This window comes from Drosophila bipectinata, chromosome 3R (assembly GCF_030179905.1).
Source record: "Drosophila bipectinata strain 14024-0381.07 chromosome 3R, DbipHiC1v2, whole genome shotgun sequence".
In the NCBI taxonomy this organism is placed as follows: domain Eukaryota; kingdom Metazoa; phylum Arthropoda; class Insecta; order Diptera; family Drosophilidae; genus Drosophila; species Drosophila bipectinata.
In genome coordinates, this window is record NC_091739.1 from 28,727,017 (window position 1) to 28,748,791 (window position 21,775).

The 21,775-nt window shown below is 41.6% G+C and overlaps 4 protein-coding genes across 5 annotated transcripts; 2 read left to right on the plus strand and 2 right to left on the minus strand.

Moving 5' to 3' along the window:
* The first annotated feature begins 22 nt into the window (after nt 1-22).
* Nucleotides 23-4,285, plus strand: LOC108119724 (transcription termination factor 2). Of its 2 annotated transcripts, none has more exons than XM_017233029.3 (10): nt 23-127; nt 190-276; nt 387-485; nt 547-606; nt 691-777; nt 864-944; nt 1,002-1,160; nt 1,220-2,097; nt 2,157-2,930; nt 2,985-4,285. In XM_017233029.3, the coding sequence occupies exons 1-10, from the start codon at nt 115-117 to the stop codon at nt 3,867-3,869; spliced, it is 3,123 nt and encodes a 1,040-aa protein (XP_017088518.3). In that variant the 5' UTR covers nt 23-114; the 3' UTR covers nt 3,870-4,285. The 2 variants fall into 2 exon arrangements, with proteins under 2 accessions (XP_017088518.3, XP_070137221.1); XM_070281120.1 differs by having other exon boundaries at nt 1,005-1,160.
* Nucleotides 4,286-4,347: 62 nt separating this feature from the next.
* LOC108119819 (transketolase-like protein 2) lies at nt 4,348-9,654 on the minus strand. Its single transcript, XM_017233208.3, has 4 exons — nt 9,496-9,654; nt 7,897-8,344; nt 4,757-6,355; nt 4,348-4,691 (listed from the first exon to the last, which is right to left on the minus strand). Exons 2-4 carry the CDS (start codon nt 7,998-8,000, stop codon nt 4,514-4,516), a joined length of 1,881 nt encoding a protein of 626 aa, XP_017088697.1. The 5' UTR covers nt 8,001-8,344; nt 9,496-9,654; the 3' UTR covers nt 4,348-4,513.
* A 444-nt stretch (nt 9,655-10,098) lies between these two features.
* Nucleotides 10,099-13,464, minus strand: LOC108119820 (peroxisomal N(1)-acetyl-spermine/spermidine oxidase). Its single transcript, XM_017233209.3, has 5 exons — nt 12,791-13,464; nt 11,628-12,033; nt 10,790-11,570; nt 10,607-10,727; nt 10,099-10,545 (listed from the first exon to the last, which is right to left on the minus strand). Exons 1-5 carry the CDS (start codon nt 13,082-13,084, stop codon nt 10,363-10,365), a joined length of 1,785 nt encoding a protein of 594 aa, XP_017088698.2. The 5' UTR covers nt 13,085-13,464; the 3' UTR covers nt 10,099-10,362.
* A 196-nt stretch (nt 13,465-13,660) lies between these two features.
* Nucleotides 13,661-15,021, plus strand: Rpn7 (regulatory particle non-ATPase 7). Its single transcript, XM_017233026.3, has one exon. It carries the CDS (start codon nt 13,781-13,783, stop codon nt 14,948-14,950), a length of 1,170 nt encoding a protein of 389 aa, XP_017088515.1. The 5' UTR covers nt 13,661-13,780; the 3' UTR covers nt 14,951-15,021.
* The last annotated feature ends 6,754 nt before the right edge of the window (nt 15,022-21,775 follow it).

Below are 21,775 nucleotides of genomic sequence, written 5' to 3' on the forward strand. Positions count from 1 at the left end.
GTGATCGGATCGCAACTTATCGCGATGTGCCCACCGCTATTAGTAGCGGACTTCTTCAAAAGTGGAGTCTTAAAAGTTTAATGTTGTCTGCGGCGTAAATAAATTAGTAAAGTGATGTCGCCGCCAAGTAAGTCATAAAACTAGATAGGCCTTATAGGGTGCCTGCTTACAGATAGTTATATATTTCAGATTCATTGAGGAGATCGGAATCTCCGCCCTGCTGCAGTTCCTGGCAGCGTAATTTAAACGATCTTGATTCAGTTACATCGCCCATAGGTAAAAGCCAATGTGTACAAATGTTTGTAATAGAATTGTTGTACATCATATGTACATACAAGCATACATATCACAATCAGCTCGTATTACAAAAACCGCGTTACTTGCAGATGAATTCCAAAGATATCCGAATACGCCGCCTGACTCTTGGTCGGTTGCTAGTGCAACTTTCATTAAACAGGAAGAAGCCGATGACATAGCTTCTAATGGCAAGTTTTATAAATGATTTTAATTTAATTTCAAGAACCAAATATTTATCTTCACTTTTAGAAGAATCTATAAAATCAGCTTCACTGAATCTAGAAGAGCATGATATGGAACTCTCCAAAGGTAGTTCTTGGAAAAAAAACCAAAGAAATTGGTTTAAAAATTCGAATTAGTTTTTAAAAAATTGCCATGTGACTATACTTTCAGATGAGTCCATAAAATTAGAGTCATCGCTCTGGTGTAGTTCCTTAGATCCTGATCTGGAGGCTCTTGATTCATTTTTATCGTACAAAGGTAAAAGAAAATACATATATGTTGTATACATATAAACGAATGAATTTCACAATAAGCTCGAATTACAAAAACCGCCTTACTTGCAGATGATCCCACAAGACCATACACGCCGCCTTTCTATCTTTCATTCGCTTGTGAAACTGTTATAGAACCGAAAGAGGACGATGGCAAGTTTTCTAAACGATTTTCACCTAATTTTATACATAATTATTCCATACTTTTAGAAGAATTTATACAATCAACTCCACAAACTATGGAGTATGTAGATTTAAATGAACTTTCAGATCGGCCCATTAAATTAGATTCACCGCCCGGCTGGAGCTCTTTAGACGAACCAAACTTACAAAATCGTGAAGAGGGCGATTCATTCGAATTTTCCACTGGTAAGTATTTGCAAAACATGAATATTACACCTTTCATATTTCACCTTTTTCTGCCTTAGAATATGCCAACGATGAAGGTGCTATTTTCCTCAGCGCCGAGGAGTATGCGCAGCAGAAATCTCAGGTAGATGAGCTAGTTTCCAAAGTGCTGGCAGCAGAAAAGAAATTAAATGAGGTGAAGGATCCAAAGGAAAAGAAATCCATAGCTGAACGGTTGGATATACTAAATAAGCGCCTGGAGACCATATGCGAGTTTATGGACACGCTGCGCATAAAAGAGGAGCCAAAAGAAGAGGACACCCCACGGTGGGCCAACTTATTCACCGGATTGAATCGCCACAAGGAAAAGTCCAAGCTGTCCTTAGCTGCTTTCTTCCAAAATAAGACAAACATAATAAACAGTCTTAAGGACTTGTATGAGCCATCGGAACCGAAACCAACGGCTGAGGATTTTGCAGAGCAGCCCAGCTTGCTTTTGGTGCCCTTGTTGAAGCACCAGAAAAGTGGTCTACGATGGATGCAGTTCCGGGAGCGGCAGAAGATTTGTGGTGGTATTTTAGCCGATGATATGGGTTTAGGGAAAACCTTGAGTATGATTGCCCTTGTGGTGGCCTCCCTGGAAGCAAAGAAGATAGAACGAGCCGAGAAACAGCAGGCTTTGCGAGCCAAATGGACCCAGCAGTTGTCTCTGAAGGCAATGAAAAAATTCAACTTGTTCGACGACGAAGAGGACGAGGACGAGGAGGAAGAAAGGTATGAACCGCCGGCAAAGCGCCAGTTTATGGCTCCAGGCGATGATCTATACGACTCTGAAGAAGAAGATTGCGATGAGAACGATCCCTATCCCAAGGCTGGAACATTAGTTGTTTGTCCGATGAGTGTTATGTGCCAATGGGCGCAGGAAGTGGCCACCAAAGTAACGCCGAACGCCTTAACGGTAATGAAAAATACAAACCCATGCATATCTTCAAAATTAAATTTTTATAATTCCCGAAGGTACTAACTTTCCATGGACCCAATCGTCATGATCAACATATTAAGGCCTTTAGGACCAATGATCTCGTCATCACATCGTACAGCACCGTTGTGAGCGAGTATAGAAAGTACGGTAGCAAATCGTTGCTTTTCGCAGTCAACTGGCATCGAGTGATCCTCGATGAGGCCCACATCATAAGAAACACAAAAACCATCGGGTGCTTTTCCATCTGTCAGTTGAGAGCTGTACACCACTGGGCATTGACCGGCACCCCAATCCAGAATCGGGCCATAGATGTGTTCGCCCTGATGCAGTTTTTAAATGTTCCCAATTTCAATGATCTGCAGCAGTGGAAAAAGTACTTAAATCATGGGATGGCCGGCCATCGCCGTCTAGGATTTATTATCAAGCCGCTAATGCTGCGAAGAACCAAACAGCAGCTGCAGGCTACTGGCGGTATGCCGGCACTACCGTCGCTAACTATTCAGTTGATCGCAGTTGAGCTCTCAGAGGAGGAAATGGCCGTCTACCAGGTCCTGTCGGCCATTTCTAAGAAAATCTTTGCCCAGTACCTTACTCAGCGCGAGAAGGGTAATTCCGATTTGAACTACTACTCGGTAGACAACGCACCGCAATTTATCGTGGAAAACTTTGACGACAAGTACTTGGAACTATATCACAAATTTTTGCGTTCACTTGGCTACGATCCAAAGGCAAAGATTCAAGGTATCGTTATCCTCGTGCTTCTGCTGCGTCTGCGCCAGTTCTGTTGTCACCCGGGATTAATGATTGGAGTGAGTAATTTTTCATTTCTTTCAAGCTTAAAGTAAGCCTTACTTTAAATTTAGATGCTGTGTGGATCAATGTCTGATGAGGAGGTGAATAACCTTCGAGACGACGCTGAAGACGTGGATGGTCCCTTCAAAACGGATGTTCTATCAGAATTGAAGAAGTACCATGTGGCCCCTGACAAAGAAAACTTCTTTGATGACGAAAACACAGTTTATAATATGAAAAAAATTAAGTTCGAGGAATTGGACTATGACATATCATCCGTTAAACACGAAAGGATGACTCCAACAGAGTCGTTCATTAAGCAAGAACCGTCTTGCAGCTCCTCGGCTTTTTCCTTCAGTGGGAAAAGGGCTCTCCAGATTTTGAGCCCCGACAATCCCATCTTCGACTTCGCACGCCCCTCCGCCAAGTTGAAACTGGTGATTGCCAAGTTGGAGGAGTTGTTAAACGAGACTAGCGATAAGATCATTGTGGTGTCTCAATGGGTCACCTTTATAGGCGTCATTCGACAGCGTTTGAATGATCTGTGCTGGTCGACGCTCGACTTCACCGGAAAGCTGTCTGCCAAGGAGCGCGAAATTGTACTGCGCGACTTTAATAATCTCAACAACGATAAGCGGGTTCTGCTACTGTCCCTTGCAGCTGGCGGTGTGGGCCTGAATCTCAATGTAGCCAACCACATGCTTCTGGTTGATCTCCACTGGAATCCGCAGCTGGAGAAGCAGGCACAGGACCGTATATACCGGTACGGTCAGAAGAAGCCCTCTTTCATATATCGCTTCATGTGTCAGGAAACTGTGGAACAGAGAATAAAGGCCCTGCAGGACTATAAGCTGGAGATCGCCAAAGTAGTTATGCCCGAAGAAGAGGATGGTGTTTCCACTCGCCAAGGGGGTGGTCTTAACCTTCAGGAGATGAAGAAACTTTTTTCAATGTAACCGTTTTAGTTTATAAGTCTAAAAGTTATTTTTTTGTTTATTTATCTTTCTTATACACACACCAAAAAATGTACTTACTGTACATTGAAATATTTGAAGACACCTATTTTTTTAGAACCGTAAGGCACAATGTTTCCTTAACCTGAAGTGACCTCATAGAATTTAGGTTACACATTATTTTTTATAAGAAATTATTGTTTTGTTTTCGTTTGACGTTTGTAAAACGTTTTTTTTTCGAGTGTTTAATGAGCTTTCTGTTTGTATTTTTTATATATTATACCATATTTAGTATTTAATGTTTGGAAAACAAAAATATTTGTTCCCACTACCTTTATAAGCTAAAATGTATAATTTTTTCCTTAACGAAAAGGTGCTGAAAACTTTATGTAAATCCTTATTTTTTAAATAAAAGTGATAACCATTCTATACTTGAATAATTCAAAGAAATTTCCCAAACCTCCAAAGAAAGATTTATCGATTTGTTTTTTAATTACTTTTATCAAAAAGAATTTATTTTCCTGATCCGGACATTGAAAATTCGAATTTGCAAAGGCAACAATCTTGAAGGGGGAATGTTAATGGTAAGTGTAACTGGGAAGTTCCTGTAGGCGATGTGGTAATAAATGTAGGAGTTGGTTAACTTCTCACTGCTTGAGGAGATCGTTCACAGCAGCGACTACGTGGCGTGCGGAGATGCCGAACATGTCGATAAGAACGGAGGGAGGGCCCGACCGCGGCACGGTGGGCACGTACAGGTGCTTCACAACAAAGTTGCGCTCGCCAGCCAGGGCACTCAGCACAGCCTCGCCCAGACCACCTTGCCTGTAATTGAGGAAAGCATTTGGTTAGCAAACCACCTTTATAAGAAGTTTAAGGCCATGACTTACTGGTAGTGATCCTCCACAACGACGACGCGTCCACCACACTGCTTGCCGTGCTCGATGATCAGAGCGGCATCCAGGGGCTTGATGGTGAAGGGATCGATAACGCGGGCAGTGATGCAGTTCTTCTCCAGCTGGTCAGCAGCAGACAGGCACTCGTACAAGGTAATACCAGCGCCAATGAGCAGGACTTCGTCAGAGCTCTTCTGGCGCACCACCTTGCCCTGGCCGATGTTCAGGGGCTCGTCGTTTTCGTAGATGACGCAGGTGTTGGGACGAGAGGTGCGGATGAAGCACACGCCCTTGGTGTTGGCGGCCAGCTCCACGGCGCGCTCAGTGCTCACGGCGTCCGAGGGGTAGAAGATGGTGCTGCCGGGAATGGTGCGGAACATGGCAATGTCCTCGAGACCCATCTGGGAGGGACCGTCCTCGCCGATGCTGCAGCCGCAGTGGGAGCCCACGAAGTTAACGTTCGTCTGGGAGATGGCACCCATGCGGATTTGGTCGAAGGCGCGAGTGAAGAAGGTGGCGAAGGTGGAAACGAAAGCCACGGTGCGACGACGGCAGGCAGCACCCACGGCAACACCGACCAGATTCTGCTCGGCGATGAAGCACTCGATGTACCGCTCCGGGGAGATGGTCTTGATCTTGTCGGAGTAGGTGGAGTTCTTGGTGTCACCATCCAGGGCAACCACACGATCGTTGTTCTTAGCGATCTTGGCCAAGGCAGTGCCGTAGGCCAGACGGGTGGCAATGGAATCACCCAGTTTGTAGCTGGGCGGGGAGCTGAGCTTCACATTGGAGATGTCTATTTCGGGAGCAGCACCAGTCTTGCTCACAGATTTGGGAGACAACTTAACGTCCTTGCACACGATGAGACCCTCCAGATGCTTGATCACCTCAGCGGCCTTGTCGCCCAGGGGCTTTCCGTGCCAGTTATCGGCGTCCTCAATTTTGGGGAAGTCCTTGCCCTTGAAGGTCTTGGCAATGAGGGCGGTCGGCTTGCTCTTGGTAATGGCGGCGCAGTGAAGGGCCTTGCACAGCTCCTCGACATCGTGACCGTCCACAACCACGGTGTTGAAGCCGAAGGCCTCGAGACGATCGCGGTAGACGTCCAATTTGTGCTGCAGCGAGGTGGCCTCCGACTGACCCAGTCGGTTCACGTCGAAAATCACGCACAGGTTGTCCAGGCCGTAGTGGCCAGCGAAGTGCAGGGACTCCCACACGGATCCCTCGGCGGACTCTCCATCACCAACGATCACGTAGGTACGGTAATCGGCCTTGTCGTAGTTCTTGCCAACATAGGCCATTCCAGCACCAACAGCCACACCCTGACCCAGGGATCCAGTGCCCACATCAATGAAGTTCAGACGGGGTGTGGGATGACCTTCCAGGTCGCTGTCGATCTTGCGCAGGTTCTTCAGGTCATCAACCGGGAAGAGGCCAGCCTCAGCCCAGGCGGCGTACAGGATGGGAGCCGCATGTCCCTTGGAAAGGATCAGACGATCGCTGGAGGGGTCACGGGGGTGTTTAAGGTTCAGTTTCATCTGCTGGAAGAACAGCACCGACATGATCTCGGCAATCGAGGAGCATGATGTGGGATGTCTGTGAGGGGAGGAAAAGAAGTCAGTATTATTTCGATTGTCCAATATATATAGTAGCTATAGCTATCTAGGTGAAGGCATTAAGTGATTGGCCTTCTCTAGAAGAATGGAAAGTTAGACAAGGTAACTTAGATACTTTAAAAATTCTAGATTTCTAACAGATACCTCCTACAATTATATTTCTAGTTCTACGTTCTAGAACTTTCCGAGTAATGTATCAAATTTCTGTTTATTTCAAAGCCCCTAGTTGTGCACTTCGTTCCCATGCTATCGAGTTCGGATAAATAAGATAAGGCCTCCAAGAGGCGTCTGAAATGCAGATCTGGCACAACTCCAACAGCAAAAATACGCAACTCTAGACCGGCAGGGGGCTCGTCTTACCCCTCAGAATTATAAATAAAACTTATCGCGCTCGCATATGGTGTGATTTCTATGAGTACTAGTGTGTTTTGTGTACATTCATCGCCATTCCACTTCCACACCGGTTTCTAGACCTTGAACTCCCCTGATCCTATATTGGCGAGAACGAAAAACCTCAAAAAAAAACAAGATTCTTGGATTACACGACGGTCTGGCGTGGTGATCTGCGTCTGCGCACGTGATTCCCAATACCTATTAGAAGTAGGTCCCCTAAATTCCTCCCACTTATCAAGAACTAATGAAGGTGATCCTCTAGACTCTAGAGTGTAGAGTGTCAGCAGTGACCCAAGCAGCTCATTTTATCAATTTTCCGTGATTTTCGATTGTCATGAGGGGAACACACTCGAGCTGGTCACCTCTATTGGATTCCTAATCGGTCATATCATTTTGAAGTGAGTAACTGAAACCGGGCTTATCTCGCGGAGGCCGGCAGAGGTCACATTTAGAGCAAAGTTATCTCGCGGGGAAAAAAGAAAAAACATGGAAAACTAATGGAAACGATAAAAGTGTTTTCCTTATCTGGTCGCTCTCTTTTTTTTTTATTATTTATTGTTTAACTAACAATCTAGTACCGTCTATCTAAAATCTAATTACAAACGAATTTAATAAGGTCGTAAATTTATAGTGTAGGGGATCATTTCCATCCCCGGTTCCATTAACATAGCCCGTCTCTTTCATTCCCGACATAAGCTATACTTTCCAATACTCTTTTTGAACCAGACGCTCGCTACATACAGATATGTATACAGATATATACATACATATGTTTATAATGGCGGCGTTTTGAAAGCCACGCACAAAACAAAACCAAATTAAAAAGCAGTAAGGGAATTAACAAAGCTTTTCAAGGTCGTCTAAGGTCAATAAATTAAAAACGTAGCAAATAAAGGTGAATGCCGCTTATCAGCTAGCTCGAAAGTAGGGCGAAAAATTAGCAAATTCGCGAAAGCCACTGGAAAACACGTGGCTTGGCAACAGCCGCTATCCCCCTCCTGACCTCCTGGAATACGTCACCGCCGGAGGGTCACCTTTGCCGCAACAAGTGCAAGGTGCACAACTTTTAAAATCACATTCACGTATTCAAACTTTGCTAATAGGCACTTGGCAGTTTCGAAAGCTTACCCAGATTTGGAGGCCTGGGTGGAGGTGATGGAGTGGATACGCAGCTTCTGGGCCAGATCTTTCAGGTCCTGCACGGTCTTGGCTTCGGGCTTGTGGTACGACATCTTTCTTATAAAGTTTGTATCTTTCCGTTGAAATAAACTATGTAGCTTGTAATGTGTTAGCCAAAGGGTGACACCTCTATGTTTGCAGAGCACCGACACAAGAAAAGTCGTGGTTGCTGGGAAGCTAAACTTGAACTGATGGACCGCTGCAGCCGGCGTGTGGGAACGAAAGTGCTCTTCCCGCCGCTGCTCCGGTCCCTTTTACGCTGTAGGAGCTCAATCTTGGAATAGTTCTCTCGAAAGCTCTCTGAAGTCGGTGGTGGGCAAAGCTCCGACTCTCTGATTAGCCCCACTGGAACGCGATAAGTTAACATTAAGGTGGACCTGATCACAGACTTTGATCACTAAAATACAAACACTTTATTAGTAAGAAAACTAAACTTTGTAGAGTTCTTCGAAAGAATTGTTATTAAAACCTAAAACTTAAAAATTTTTATTTAAAATTTAAATAAAAGAGTTGAAAATGAAGAGTTGCAGTTAGAACTGGATATGTATTGCAAAAATAGGATGTCCGATCATTATGAGAATATCATTTCATCAAGAAAAATAAACAAAATAAAAATAATTTTCCTGATTTATCGAGCCAGCTTAAGTGCAACCTACGAGAATCGAGGAGGAGGGCACTTCTTTTTATTTAATTATTTTAAAAAAAAGAAAAAAAAATTAAAATAAAAAATAAATAATTATTTTCCCGATTTTTCGAGCCAGCTTAGGTGCAACCTATGAGAATCGAGGAGGAGGGCACTTATTTTTAATAAATTATTTTTAAAAACTTTATTAAATAGTTTCCAAATTAAAGCATCTTCTGGAATGTTATCATACTCAAAAAAAGGATACAATTTTATCCTTCATTACTGTGTGTCTTCTAGGTGCCCAAATAATTAGGCAATGGAAATATGAGTGTTTACATTTTATGATTTATAATTAATAAACATAGTTAAACAAAGCTATCGCATATCCGATCAAGCAGTTATATGGCAGCTATAGTATATAGTCGACCGATCCCAGTCGTTCGGACTTCTACACTGCGTTTAAAAGAAAGAAGGTTGTGTTCAAATTTTGGACTCTATACTTTTAAAACTGAGAGACTTATTTACGTAGAAACAGATAGACGGACATGATTATATCAACTCAGGAGGGGATCCTGATCAAGAAAATATATACAGTATAGGGTCGGAGATGTCTCCTTGCACACTTTTGGACAACATTTTAATATTCTCTGCAAGGGTATAAAAACGGAAATTGTCGATCGTAAGCTTCCAAAGTTATAATGACCTTCAAATAGAGTCTATAATATAAACAATAATATTTTCTATATTTAAGTTTTATGCTTTTACAAAATTAAGTTTTATACAAGTTTTTTTGCAACGAATTAATCAAATAATATCCACGGTATTATTCAAAATTTTTACATTTCATTTTCTAACAATGAACAATTTAAGCACGATCGTTTTTAAGCTCTTTGTTTATATGGAAAATTTTTAAATAGACTTACCTTCTCCAGTATATAGTACTTATAAATGTCCCCCTATTAATGCCGATTGAAATAAGCCACAAAAAATTTAGAGCAATGAGAGTCACCCAGTGCTACATAAAATTTAGATTCAATAGAATGAAATATTTAGAGTAAATATTTGACGTTGATTTAAAAGAATTTGTTAATCAGGCCATTTTTAAGGTAACTAGATGCCACAAGTTTCATAAAAAGAATTATAATTAGCGTGTTCTTTTATTAATATTATGCGCACAAGTCGATATATTCGTTACAATACAAACAAATTTGAAGTCCCTATAGTTATCAATATCAACGGTTGGCATTTTGCCGCCTCAAGTATCGAAATAATGCATAAATTATTTAGCAAAATAGCCAACGTTAACAATAGTTTGTTTCAAATTTACATTTATTGCACTTAGCCAACTGAGTGCATCATTTCCTATGAATACGAATTTATAAAAATAGGCAATATTTATGTATTTACTTATGTTTGTTAATCGGTAGTAATTAAATCTAAACAACGTCATGTTTGTGCACACATTTCGTCCAATTAAAGCTGCTGCGAGTGCACAGTATGTCAGAGTTGGCAGCACATTGATCAGCTCAGCTATATCGTAGCATTTATTTATAAAAAAATGTACAAACGGTTGGAAATAAATTACAAAATAATAATTGCATCAACAAAATAAAACACAAAATGCTCAAATGCTCAAAAATGTTACAAAAAAATCAGATAATTCGTTCAACGAGCTATGCAAAATAAATTAAAATCGAAAATATGAAATATCACTAGCTAAACAGCGTTCTAACAGAAGGAAATAAATTATAATACAATATCGATGTGTGATCGTTGTGGTTAGCTTAGACTCAGTCCAAGGCGATGCCCTGTATCCACGCGCTCAGATCGCTGCCGTCTGACTCCATGATGATCTCGTCCGGCTCATCACTGGCCAGCAAATGCTGCGCTGCTGTTCTTCCGCTCAAGTAGGCGCCGTGTACGGTGGAGTAGAAGCTGGAATGCGTATGCTCTCCGGCAAACACAATGGCGGGCTAAAATACAAATATAGGGTTATGTTAATAGTGTTGATAGGTTAGGTAGTGACGTGCCTACCTTCATGGCCTGAGGAGTGGCATATAGTGGTTGGGCCAGGTTCTCAATGTCCTCTTGAGTGGCTCCCACAGGAATCGACGTGTATGCTCCACCTGTAAAGTCCTGCGACTTCCAACTGGTGCTAAAAGGAATGGAACTGTGTTAATGCCTATTTGAACATCTATTTAAGTGGCCTATACTTACCACACACATCGCTTTGGCTTTGGAACGTACGGATCCTGCAGGAAGTTTCTGAGTATTTCAGTGCACTTTTCCGCCACTGCCTCATGGCTGAGGGTCTCCATGTACTCTGCTTCTCTCCCCGAAACCCATCCAAGAAGCAGCGTATCTGTCATCTTTGCAAAGGAATAGATCTTCTTGAACCAGTTCTTGCTAAGGTACTCTTCGCTAGCCAGCTCCTTTTCGCTGCTGTTCATATCCCGCTTGTCGTCGTCCCACAGGAGCATCACCTCCGATATATCGGCGCTAAGGAACGGTCGCTCGTACTCGAGGAAAATCTTGTCCACGGTGCCGAACATGAGATTCTCGATGGATTCCTGCTTGTACTGCGGCAGCACCGGGTCAAACAACGTGCGATGCGACTTCTTCAGCACCCCTAGGGGTATCGTGCAAATCACATGCTCCGCGTGAAAGACTCGGCCGTCCTCACAATCCACGCGCACATTGCCTGCGGCATAATCACAATTGCTGCTGGAGTTTGACTCCACAGAGGCTTCACGAAGTCCTGCTCCGACCGTAGGCACCTCTGTTACCGTCCTCTCCGAATCGTCCGAGTTCTCGTCCTCTGAGTTCTCGTCGACGGTTTCCAGGCCGGTGAAAGTCTTTTTCCGCTTCCAGTGGATCTTCTTCACCGGGCATTTGGTCAGGATAGACTGCCTGGGTATCTGAGCACCCAGGGGTCGTAGGATGGAGCTGTACCCGGACGGTAATACTATGTTACCGCCCTGCAGCTCCGTATAACTACCTGGAAAATGGATAAATATTATTTTTTATGAAATATAGTTAAAGCTATGTGGGTTACCCAGCTCTAGAAGATCTACTTCGTTCATATTGTTACAGCCGGTGATGCAGGTCTCGCGCTTTAGCAGGCAGTTGAAAATGGACTGTTTCAGCCGCTTCTCCTTAGGATCCTGAACGCTGCTCAAGTAGATCTCGATCTCGTAGTTTATGTGCTCCCCCACACTGTGTATATCCGGCGGTGGACTGTACTGGCAGAGGAAATACTCATCGCAGCGTCGCAAAAAACAGACATACGCTTCGTAGATTTCCTGCAGTATGCTGAACGGCACCTGATGGCCGTCCTCTGTGGTGGCTACCACTTTGTGCGGCTTGGGAACGTTGACCACGCTGACTAGACCATGCTGCACGGCCAGCTCAAAGATGGGATTGCCAAGGACTCCGTGTATCCAGTTGGCTCCTAGTTCAATCTAAATGATTAAAAATAGAGAATATTCATTAGATAAGGTAGATATGCGGATTTCACTTTCAGGTGATAAACAGATAAGAACTGACCTACATATAAACACGTTTTAGGGGCGTTTTAAAATAAAAATACTGTATAATAGGCTGATATAAATTTATTTTTATATAAATTTGAAAAAATTATATTTTTAACATTTAGTGTAAGCTGCCTTGTACTTAATACCTTTTTAATTAACTTCCTAACTTTGAAATACATTTTCAAAAAATATTTTGATAACAGAAGCCCAGCCAAGCACGGGACTACGTGATCGTGGGCTTGCTGTCCCGTGTTGTCATTAGGGCATTGCACTAAATACGTCACTGTTGGTTAATTCCAAAAAGCCATCTAATCTAATCTACATATGATTTGCCTGTGAAAGTTGTATAACATATTTGTTGATAGGCTTCCGTAAAAACCGGCATTATAATGCAAATAAAAACATTCGTAAAATTCGAACTAAAAAATATGATAATTAAGGGTTTGGTCCATAATTGGAGTGAAGCCACAACTGGGAACAGGAGGCCCAAATGTAGCGTACAAAAATAGAATCGACGAAAAACGCGCAAAGTCCGCTGATTGCGCAGCGCTTGGAAAAATCTATAATTTGTTACAGCATGCCCCGAGTTCGTACATGCGTTTCCCCAAAAATTCTTTAGAACATTAACCATACTTTGGTCTTTTATGGGGGCTCCCGCTGGATGGCTTGGATTATATAACGCTACCTTTTGGTTGTTGCTGAGCGGTATGGACACGATTCGGCCGCCTATCCGACCTCTCGCCTCCAAGATGAGAAAATCCTCGCAACCATTCTGCAGCAGGTGATTGGCAGCCGACAATCCGGCCATGCCGGCTCCAATGATCACTACCTTAACATTGGTGGGTGTGGGATTGTCGCTTCCGCTGGTGCTTTCACCCCCGTTTCCCCCGCTCGGTACTCCTCCGCCGGCAGCGATGCTGGCCAGCCCCTCCTCCGTGGGCGAGGGTGCGGGTGTGGTGGGCTCCTCCTTATCGCCCATGGTTATATCTTCAATTTTAGCCTCATAAGCGTGTTATGTGTGTGCTGCCTAATATTTATTATTATTTTTTTATTGTCTTTGGCGAACGTTTGCACGCCTCATTTCACTTTTCTTGCACTTTTCATTCGCGACTGTTTTGACGTTTCTGTGACAGTATCGTTCGCGGGGGCAAGATGGTTTTGGTTTGGTGACCGTTAACATATGTTTATTATTGGCGGCATGGGTTATAGGCTCAATTACAATTTAATTATAAACTCTCTCATAATATTATGTAGAAATAAATACACTAAACACTAAAACTTTGGTCAAAGTTTTTACAACAGCTGTTAATTTTCTAGAGGTAAACAATTCCATTGTCCTTTTACAACACTAATCTTTTTATTTATCGATTATTTTTGACAGTGTGTTTCTATGGTTATTTAAAAAAAATTAGATTCAAAGCAAAATTATTACTAAATTATTTAACTTGACCTGGGTTTCGTTTCCAAAAATTAATTGAAATTGTCTTTAGTAAGGGGGGTACCCACTAATCGATAAGAATCTTCTGAGTTTTCCGGCAACGCCAGCAACCCCAGCCGCAGCCAACTTAACTTTGTACATGACTCTGCGGCTTTGACAAAAACAAAATCTCATTTCGTTCAGAAAATCTACAACTCCTCTGTTTTAACCGAAGCGAAGCAAGAAAATTCTATAATAATGCCTGCTGAAAACCTGGAGGAGCAGGGCCTGGAGAAGAACCCGAACCTGGAGCTGGCCCAAACCAAATTCCTGCTCACTTTGGCGGAGCACAAACAGGATGCTACCCTAAAAGCGAAACTTTTGGAGGCGATTCGCACGGATAATATGGCTCCGTGGTACGAGCACATATGCACGGAGCTCGCCTGGACGTTGGATAAGGACTTGTTGGCGCGCATGAAGGAGAACAATCGCGTGGAGCTAGAACAGCTGGACGCAGCCATCGAGGACGCGGAGAAGAATCTGGGCGAGATGGAGGTTCGCGAGGCGAATCTTAAGAAGTCGGAATATCTGTGTCGTATCGGCGACAAAGTAGCGGCGGAGTCGGCTTTCCGTAAAACCTACGAAAAGACTGTGTCCCTGGGGCACCGCCTTGACATCGTATTCCACTTAATCCGTCTGGGCCTTTTCTACTTGGACCACGATCTCATCACACGCAACATCGACAAGGCCAAGTACCTGATCGAGGAGGGCGGCGACTGGGACCGTCGCAACCGGCTTAAGGTTTATCAGGGCGTCTACTCAGTTGCCGTGCGTGACTTCAAGGCGGCTGCCACCTTTTTCCTGGATACCGTGAGCACCTTTACATCTTACGAGCTGATGGACTACCCCACCTTCGTGCGATACACTGTCTATGTGTCCATGATTGCCTTACCTCGCAACGAGTTGCGCGACAAAGTAATTAAGGGATCTGAAATACAGGAAGTACTTCATGGTCTGCCGGACGTCAAGCAGTTTCTTTTCTCGCTATACAACTGTCAGTACGAGAACTTCTACGTGCATCTCGCTGGAGTAGAGAAGCAATTGCGCGCAGACTATCTAATCCATCCCCACTACCGCTACTATGTGCGCGAGATGCGCATTTTGGGCTACACCCAGCTGCTTGAGTCTTACCGCTCGCTCACTCTGCAGTATATGGCGGAAGCTTTTGGCGTTACTGTCGACTACATCGACCAGGAGCTGGCTCGTTTCATCGCCGCTGGCCGGCTTCATGCCAAGGTTGACCGAGTGGGCGGCATCGTGGAGACGAACCGTCCTGACAATAAAAACTGGCAGTACCAAGCCACCATCAAGCAGGGAGACCTGCTCCTCAATCGCATCCAGAAACTGAGCCGCGTGATAAACATCTAATGTAGTTCGTAAAAAGAGTTCATTCAAATTCAACATTAATTACTGTGTAAATCTAATAAAAAAATATATAAACTAATAAAATAAAATGAAAGAAAACAAGTGGTTTATCCAATATCCAATAGTTCATAAAGCTTTTGATTTAAATAGATACTTGGTTTTTTTGCGAAATGTTAAAGGAGGCACTGGTTTTTAGAATCTAATTGCAGATACATGAAGAATCTACGAATTAAGATAATCCACTCAAGAATCCGATAGGTATTTCAGCAAAGATATACTCTGGCGATGAGCCCAAGAAAATATTAAAATAAAACCTAAAAACTAATTGGGGGGAATTTATCTACGAATCGTTTAAGGTATTCCGCTCAAGAATCAAATAGGTATTTTAAAATAAAAGGGCTTCGCGGTCGGCCATATTTTGATCCCCCAGAAAATTTGACAAAAAATGTAAAAAATAGTTTGTTCCTGGATTTTGATGCAGATTGATGGAGAATGGATCCACAAATCATTCAAGGTAATCCGCTCAAGAATCGGACAACTATTGGCAAACATATAGCTTTCGGTGTGGGCCATATTGACCTCTTAAGCATTTCCCCCATTTTTGCATGGGTCTACCCAGAAAATTTGACAAAAAATCAAAAAAATGTTTTGTTCCTGGATTTTGATGCAGATTGATGGAGAATGGATCCACAAATCATTCAAGGTAATCCGCTCAAGAATCGGACAACTATTGGCAAAGATATAGCTTTCGGTGTGGGCCATATTGACCTCTTAAGCATTTCCCCCATTTTTGCATGGGTCTACCCAGAAAATTTGACAAAAAATCAAAAAAATGTTTTGTTCCTGGATTTTGATGCAGATTGATGGAGAATGGATCCACAAATCATTCAAGGTAATCCGCTCAAGAATCGGACAACTATCGGCAAAGATATAGCTTTCGGTGTGGGCCATATTGACCTCTTAAGCATTTCCCCCATTTTTGCATGGGTCTACCCAGAAAATTTGACAAAAAATCAAAAAAATGTTTTGTTCCTGGATTTTGATGCAGATTGATGGAGAATGGATCCACAAATCATTCAAGGTAATCCTCTCAAGAATCGGACAACTATTGGCAAAGATATAGCTTTCGGTGTGGGCCATATTGACCTCTCAAGCATTTCCCCCATTTTTGCATGGGTCTACCCAGAAAATTTGACAAAAAATCAAAAAAATGTTTTGTTCCTGGATTTTGATGCAGATTGATGGAGAATGGATCCACAAATCATTCAAGGTAATCCGCTCAAGAATCGGACAACTATCGGCAAAGATATAGCTTTCGGTGTGGGCCATATTGACCTCTTAAGCATTTCCCCCATTTTTGCATGGGTCTACCCAGAAAATTTGACAAAAAATCAAAAAAATGTTTTGTTCCTGGATTTTGATGCAGATTGATGAAGAATGGATACACAAATCATTCAAGGTAATCCGCTCAAGAATCGGACAACTATTGGCAAAGATATAGCTTTCGGTGTGGTCCATATTGACCTCTTAAGCATTTCCCCCATTTTTGCATGGGTCTACCCAGAAAATTTGACAAAAAATCAAAAAAATATTTTGTTCCTGGATTTTGATGCAGATTGATGGAGAGTGGATCCACAAATCATTCAAGGTAATCCGCTCAAGAATCGGACAACTATCGGCAAAGATATAGCTTTCGGTGTGGGCCATATTGACCTATCAAGCATTTCCCCCATTTTTGCATTGGTCTACCCAGAAAATTTGACAAAAAATCAAAAAAATATTTTGTTCCTGGATTTTGATGCAGATTGATGGAGAGTGGATCCACAAATCATTCAAGGTAATCCGCTCAAGAATCGGACAACTATTGGCAAAGATATAGCTTTCGGTGTGGTCCATATTGACCTCTCAAGCATTTCCCCCATTTTTGCGTGGGTCTACCCAGAAAATTTGACAAAAAATCTAAAAAATATTTTGTTCCTGGATTTTGATGCAGATTGATGGAGAATGGATCCACAAATCATTCAAGGTAATCCTCTCAAGAATCGGACAACTATTGGCAAAGATATAGCTTTCGGTGTGGGCCATATTGACCTCTCAAGCATTTCCCCCATTTTTGCATGGGTCTACCCAGAAAATTTGACAAAAAATCTAAAAAATATTTTGTTCCTGGATTTTGATGCAGATTGATAGAGAATTGATCTACAAATCATTCAAGGTAATCCTCTCAAGAATCGGACAACTATTGGCAAAGATATAGCTTTCGGTGTGGGCCATATTGACCTCTCAAGCATTTCCCCCATTTTTGCATGGGTCTACCCAGAAAATTTGACAAAAAATCAAAAAAATGTTTTGTTCCTGGATTTTGATGCAGATTGATGGAGAATGGATCCACAAATCATTCAAGGTAATCCGCTCAAGAATCGGACAACTATTGGCAAAGATATAGCTTTCGGTGTGGGCCATTTTGACCTCTTAAGCATTTCCCCCATTTTTGCATGGGTCTACCCAGAAAATTTGACAAAAAATCAAAAAAATATTTTGTTCCTGGATTTTGATGCAGATTGATGGAGAATGGATCCACAAATCATTCAAGGTAATCCGCTCAAGAATCGGACAACTATTGGCAAAGATATAGCTTTCGGTGTGGTCCATATTGACCTCTTAAGCATTTCCCCCATTTTTGCATGGGTCTACCCAGAAAATTTGACAAAAAATCAAAAAAATATTTTGTTCCTGGATTTTGATGCAGATTGATGGAGAATGGATCCACAAATCATTCAAGGTAATCCGCTCAAGAATCGGACAACTATTGGCAAAGATATAGCTTTCGGTGTGGTCCATATTGACCTCTTAAGCATTTCCCCCATTTTTGCATGTGTCTACCCAGAAAATTTGACAAAAAATCTAAAAAATATTTTGTTCCTGGATTTTGATGCAGATTGATAGAGAATTGATCTACAAATCATTCAAGGTAATCCTCTCAAGAATCGGACAACTATTGGCAAAGATATAGCTTTCGGTGTGGGCCATATTGACCTCTCAAGCATTTCCCCCATTTTTGCATGGGTCTACCCAGAAAATTTGACAAAAAATCTAAAAAATATTTTGTTCCTGGATTTTGATGCAGATTGATGGAGAATGGATCCACAAATCATTCAAGGTAATCCTCTCAAGAATCGGACAACTATTGGCAAAGATATAGCTTTCGGTTTGGTCCATATTGACCTCTCAAGCATTTCCCCCATTTTTGCATGGGTCTACCCAGAAAATTTGACAAAAAATCTAAAAAATATTTTGTTCCTGGATTTTGATGCAGATTGATAGAGAATTGATCTACAAATCATTCAAGGTAATCCTCTCAAGAATCGGACAACTATTGGCAAAGATATAGCTTTCGGTGTGGGCCATATTGACCTCTCAAGCATTTCCCCCATTTTTGCATGGGTCTACCCAGAAAATTTGACAAAAAATCTAAAAAATATTTTGTTCCTGGATTTTGATGCAGATTGATGGAGAATGGATCCACAAATCATTCAAGGTAATCCTCTCAAGAATCGGACAACTATTGGCAAAGATATAGCTTTCGGTTTGGTCCATATTGCCCTCTCAAGCATTTCCCCCATTTTTGCATGGGTCTACCCAGAAAATTTGACAAAAAATCTAAAAAATATTTTGTTCCTGGATTTTGATGCAGATTGATGGAGAATGGATCCACAAATCATTTAGGGTAATCCTCTCAAGAATCGGACAACTATTAGCAAAGATATAGCTTTCGGTGTGGGCCATATTGACCTCCTCTCAAGCATTTCCCCCATTTTTGCATGGGTCTACCCAGAAAATTTGACAAAATATCTAAAAAATATTTTGTTCCTGGATTTTGATGCAGATTGATAGAGAATTGATCTACAAATCGTTTAAAGTATTCCTCTCAAGAATCGGACAACTATTGGCAAAGATATCTCTTTCGGTGTGGGCCATATTGACCTCTCAAGCATTTCCCCCATTTTTGCATGGGTCTACCCAGAAAATTTGACAAAAAATCTAAAAAATATTTTGTTCCTGGATTTTGATGCAGATTGATAGAGAATTGATCTACAAATCATTCAAGGTAATCCTCTCAAGAATCGGACAACTATTGGCAAAGATATAGCTTTCGGTGTGGGCCATATTGACCTCTCAAGCATTTCCCCCATTTTTGCATGGGTCTACCCAGAAAATTTGACAAAAAATCAAAAAAATGTTTTGTTCCTGGATTTTGATGCAGATTGATGGAGAATGGATCCACAAATCATTCAAGGTAATCCGCTCAAGAATCGGACAACTATTGGCAAAGATATAGCTTTCGGTGTGGGCCATTTTGACCTCTTAAGCATTTCCCCCATTTTTGCATGGGTCTACCCAGAAAATTTGACAAAAAATCAAAAAAATATTTTGTTCCTGGATTTTGATGCAGATTGATGGAGAATGGATCCACAAATCATTCAAGGTAATCCGCTCAAGAATCGGACAACTATTGGCAAAGATATAGCTTTCGGTGTGGTCCATATTGACCTCTTAAGCATTTCCCCCATTTTTGCATGGGTCTACCCAGAAAATTTGACAAAAAATCAAAAAAATATTTTGTTCCTGGATTTTGATGCAGATTGATGGAGAATGGATCCACAAATCATTCAAGGTAATCCGCTCAAGAATCGGACAACTATTGGCAAAGATATAGCTTTCGGTGTGGTCCATATTGACCTCTTAAGCATTTCCCCCATTTTTGCATGTGTCTACCCAGAAAATTTGACAAAAAATCAAAAAAATATTTTGTTCCTGGATTTTGATGCAGATTGATGGAGAATGGATCCACAAATCATTCAAGGTAATCCGCTCAAGAATCGGACAACTATTGGCAAAGATATAGCTTTCGGTGTGGTCCATATTGACCTCTTAAGCATTTCCCCCATTTTTGCATGTGTCTACCCAGAAAATTTGACAAAAAATCAAAAAAATGTTTTGTTCCTGGATTTTGATGCAGATTGATGGAGAATGGATCCACAAATCATTCAAGGTAATCCTCTCAAGAATCGGACAACTATTGGCAAAGATATAGCTTTCGGTGTGGGCCATTTTGACCTCTTAAGCATTTCCCCCATTTTTGCATGGGTCTACCCAGAAAATTTGACAAAAAATCAAAAAAATATTTTGTTCCTGGATTTTGATGCAGATTGATGGAGAATGGATCCACAAATCATTCAAGGTAATCCGCTCAAGAATCGGACAACTATTGGCAAAGATATAGCTTTCGGTGTGGTCCATATTGACCTCTTAAGCATTTCCCCCCATTTGCATGGGTCTACCCAGAAAATTTGACAAAAAATCAAAAAAATATTTTGTTCCTGGATTTTGATGCAGATTGATGGAGAATGGATCCACAAATCATTCAAGGTAATCCGCTCAAGAATCGGACAACTATTGGCAAAGATATAGCTTTCGGTGTGGGCCATATTGACCTCTCAAGCATTTCCCCCATTTTTGCATGGGTCTACCCAGAAAATTTGACAAAAAATCTAAAAAATATTTTGTTCCTGGATTTTGATGCAGATTGATGGAGAATGGATCCACAAATCATTCAAGGTAATCCTCTCAAGAATCGGACAACTATTGGCAAAGATATAGCTTTCGGTTTGGTCCATATTGCCCTCTCAAGCATTTCCCCCATTTTTGCATGGGTCTACCCAGAAAATTTGACAAAAAATCTAAAAAATATTTTGTTCCTGGATTTTGATGCAGATTGATGGAGAATGGATCCACAAATCATTTAGGGTAATCCTCTCAAGAATCGGACAACTATTAGCAAAGATATAGCTTTCGGTGTGGGCCATATTGACCTCCTCTCAAGCATTTCCCCCATTTTTGCATGGGTCTACCCAGAAAATTTGACAAAATATCTAAAAAATATTTTGTTCCTGGATTTTGATGCAGATTGATAGAGAATTGATCTACAAATCGTTTAAAGTATTCCGCTCAAGAATCGGACAACTATCGGCAAAGATATAGCTTTCGGTGTGGGCCATATTGACCTCTTAAGCATTTCCCCCATTTTTGCATGGGTCTACCCAGAAAATTTGACAAAAAATCAAAAAAATGTTTTGTTCCTGGATTTTGATGCAGATTGATGAAGAATGGATACACAAATCATTCAAGGTAATCCGCTCAAGAATCGGACAACTATTGGCAAAGATATAGCTTTCGGTGTGGTCCATATTGACCTCTTAAGCATTTCCCCCATTTTTGCATGGGTCTACCCAGAAAATTTGACAAAAAATCAAAAAAATATTTTGTTCCTGGATTTTGATGCAGATTGATGGAGAGTGGATCCACAAATCATTCAAGGTAATCCGCTCAAGAATCGGACAACTATCGGCAAAGATATAGCTTTCGGTGTGGGCCATATTGACCTATCAAGCATTTCCCCCATTTTTGCATTGGTCTACCCAGAAAATTTGACAAAAAATCAAAAAAATATTTTGTTCCTGGATTTTGATGCAGATTGATGGAGAGTGGATCCACAAATCATTCAAGGTAATCCGCTCAAGAATCGGACAACTATTGGCAAAGATATAGCTTTCGGTGTGGTCCATATTGACCTCTCAAGCATTTCCCCCATTTTTGCGTGGGTCTACCCAGAAAATTTGACAAAAAATCTAAAAAATATTTTGTTCCTGGATTTTGATGCAGATTGATGGAGAATGGATCCACAAATCATTCAAGGTAATCCTCTCAAGAATCGGACAACTATTGGCAAAGATATAGCTTTCGGTGTGGGCCATATTGACCTCTCAA

Bases quoted from the DNA above. Each gene is read 5' to 3' on its own strand.
- LOC108119724 (XM_017233029.3), top strand. The intron at 277-386 runs GTAAAAGCCAAT...CGTTACTTGCAG, and splicing joins TTCAGTTACATCGCCCATAG to ATGAATTCCAAAGATATCCG. The intron at 486-546 runs GCAAGTTTTATA...CTTCACTTTTAG, and splicing joins CGATGACATAGCTTCTAATG to AAGAATCTATAAAATCAGCT.
- LOC108119820 (XM_017233209.3), bottom strand. From the start codon at position 13,084: ATGGGCGATAAGGAGGAGCCCACCACACCCGCACCCTCGCCCACGGAG. The intron at 12,034-12,790 runs GTAGCGTTATAT...TTAATCATTTAG, and splicing joins CGCTCAGCAACAACCAAAAG to ATTGAACTAGGAGCCAACTG. The intron at 10,546-10,606 runs GTAGGCACGTCA...TTTGTATTTTAG, and splicing joins CCACTCCTCAGGCCATGAAG to CCCGCCATTGTGTTTGCCGG.
- Rpn7 (XM_017233026.3), top strand. From the start codon at position 13,781: ATGCCTGCTGAAAACCTGGAGGAGCAGGGCCTGGAGAAGAACCCGAAC.
- LOC108119819 (XM_017233208.3), bottom strand. From the start codon at position 8,000: ATGTCGTACCACAAGCCCGAAGCCAAGACCGTGCAGGACCTGAAAGAT. The intron at 6,356-7,896 runs GTAAGCTTTCGA...CTCCCCTCACAG, and splicing joins ACCCAGGCCTCCAAATCTGG to ACATCCCACATCATGCTCCT. The intron at 4,692-4,756 runs GTAAGTCATGGC...CCTCAATTACAG, and splicing joins GTTGTGGAGGATCACTACCA to GCAAGGTGGTCTGGGCGAGG.